Below are 1,888 nucleotides of genomic sequence, written 5' to 3' on the forward strand. Positions count from 1 at the left end.
AGCTGTTCGGCTATTTAATAGCTTGAGGCCAAAAATGAATATTATCTGATCAATATTATCTTCGACCTTGTGTCGATTTGGAGTTGTGGTTTTTCTCGAATTAAACCAAGTAAGGAGGTCTAGGATCCCTCGAAGTGTCCTACAAAATTCCATCATAGGTAGAGTATGCAAGGACAATCCTTGTTCTCTACCCATTCATAAACTCATTACGAGGTCGCAAACTCTGGCACATAACAACTTGGTATCAGAGTCAGGCATGTCCGACCACCGTCTCGAGCAAGTGGAGAATGAGCTTGGCTTATTGAATGCAGGCCAAAAGGAACTACAATAAGCTATGAAGGCTAGTGAAGAACGTCTCTTGAAACATATGGAAAGCATGTTTGCTCATTTTTCTATGTGTAGTGGAGGACATGACGATGATGCCGAGTCCTCTCATGGGCCCCATCGTAGCCTTTTAGGAGGAGGCTCTCTTGCACCCAAAATCACTAAGTTGGACTTTCCATGCTATAATGGCATGGATGATCCAACTGGGTGGACTTGTCGAGTGGAACAATTTTTTGAGTTTCAAGGCATGGAAGAGGCGGAAAAACTCCCCATGGCCGGTTATCACTTGGAAAGGGATGTCCAATTGTGGTATCAAAGTTTCAAAAATCAGCGAGAAGGCATCAATTGGGAAGTTTTCAAGTACGAGTTGCATTTACGATATGGGCCTTCAACATACCAAAATTTTTTGGGGGATCTCATCAGGCTTAAGCAAACGGGAAGCATCCGCGATTACCAAAGGGACTTCGATCGTTTATTACATTGAGCTGGCCATTTGTCCGAAAATCAACAAGTTGGGTGTTTTGTGAGTGGGTTAAAGGAGGCAATACGAGTGGACGTGCAAGCATGTAATCCAATTTCATTGTCTGTCACTATGGGTCTTACACGATTCTATGAGTCTCGTATGTATGACCAACGAAAGGGAGGGTACGTGGAACCTCAAAAGGGTCCATCCACCATGGGACATCCACCCTTACCCTCAGCATCTCTTACCCGAGCTCGTACCCATACTATCAAGAGGTTGAGTCCGACTGAGTTGCAAGAAAGGAGGACGCCTGGATTATGCTTCAATTGTGACGAAAAATTTTCACCGAGCCATCGTTGCAAGAAGTTATTTTTAATAGAAGGAATTTTTCCTTCTATTGATGAGCCGTTGGATGAGACTACCATAGAGGAAGAAGTGGAAGAAGAGGTTTCCAAAATTAGTTTTCATGCTATTTCAGGAAATGCGGCACCTCAGACCATGCGTTTTTTTGGAAAAATTGGAGATTCCGTGGTTACAATATTGGTGGATTCCGGTAGCACTCATAACTTTTTGAATTCAAAGTTAGCTACCAAAATGGGAATTTATCTTACAAAGAAAGGAGAATTTTCGGTTCAAGTGGCGGATGGAAATAAAATGAAAAGTGAAGGATTGTGTGAAAGGCTTCATATTTTAGTGCAAAAGGTTCAATTCCACATGGATTTTTACCTTTTACGGTTGGAAGGATGTGATGCCATTTTTGGAACTCAATGGCTTAAAAACCTGGGTCCAATTATTTGGGAATTCAATGAGCTATGGATGAGATTTTGGTGGGAGGGGAAAACAATATAGTTATGTGGGACAAGAGGGCCTAGCAATAAAATCATGGGTGATCGTGATTTAAAGGAGCTGTTGCGGAAAGGAAAAAGAGCTTTTTTATTGCAAGTCAATTCCTTAAATTTGGGAGAGAAGCAAGGCATTGCAGCAACAAATTTAAATATGGATATAATGGCTATTTTGAATCAACATTCCGCCATTTTTCAAGAGATTCAAGGCTTGCCACCTCAAGAATCTCAAGACCGCAAAATTCCATTGGAAAAGGGA

The 1,888-nt window shown here is 41.7% G+C and overlaps 1 protein-coding gene across 1 annotated transcript; it reads left to right on the forward strand.

The window, feature by feature from the left end:
• The first annotated feature begins 334 nt into the window (after positions 1-334).
• LOC116122620 lies at positions 335-808 on the forward strand. Its single transcript, XM_031408447.1, has one exon. It carries the CDS (start codon positions 335-337, stop codon positions 806-808), a length of 474 nt encoding a protein of 157 aa, XP_031264307.1.
• The last annotated feature ends 1,080 nt before the right edge of the window (positions 809-1,888 follow it).

This window comes from Pistacia vera, unplaced genomic scaffold (genome assembly GCF_008641045.1).
Source record: "Pistacia vera cultivar Batoury unplaced genomic scaffold, PisVer_v2 Contig136, whole genome shotgun sequence".
Lineage (NCBI taxonomy): Eukaryota > Viridiplantae > Streptophyta > Magnoliopsida > Sapindales > Anacardiaceae > Pistacia > Pistacia vera.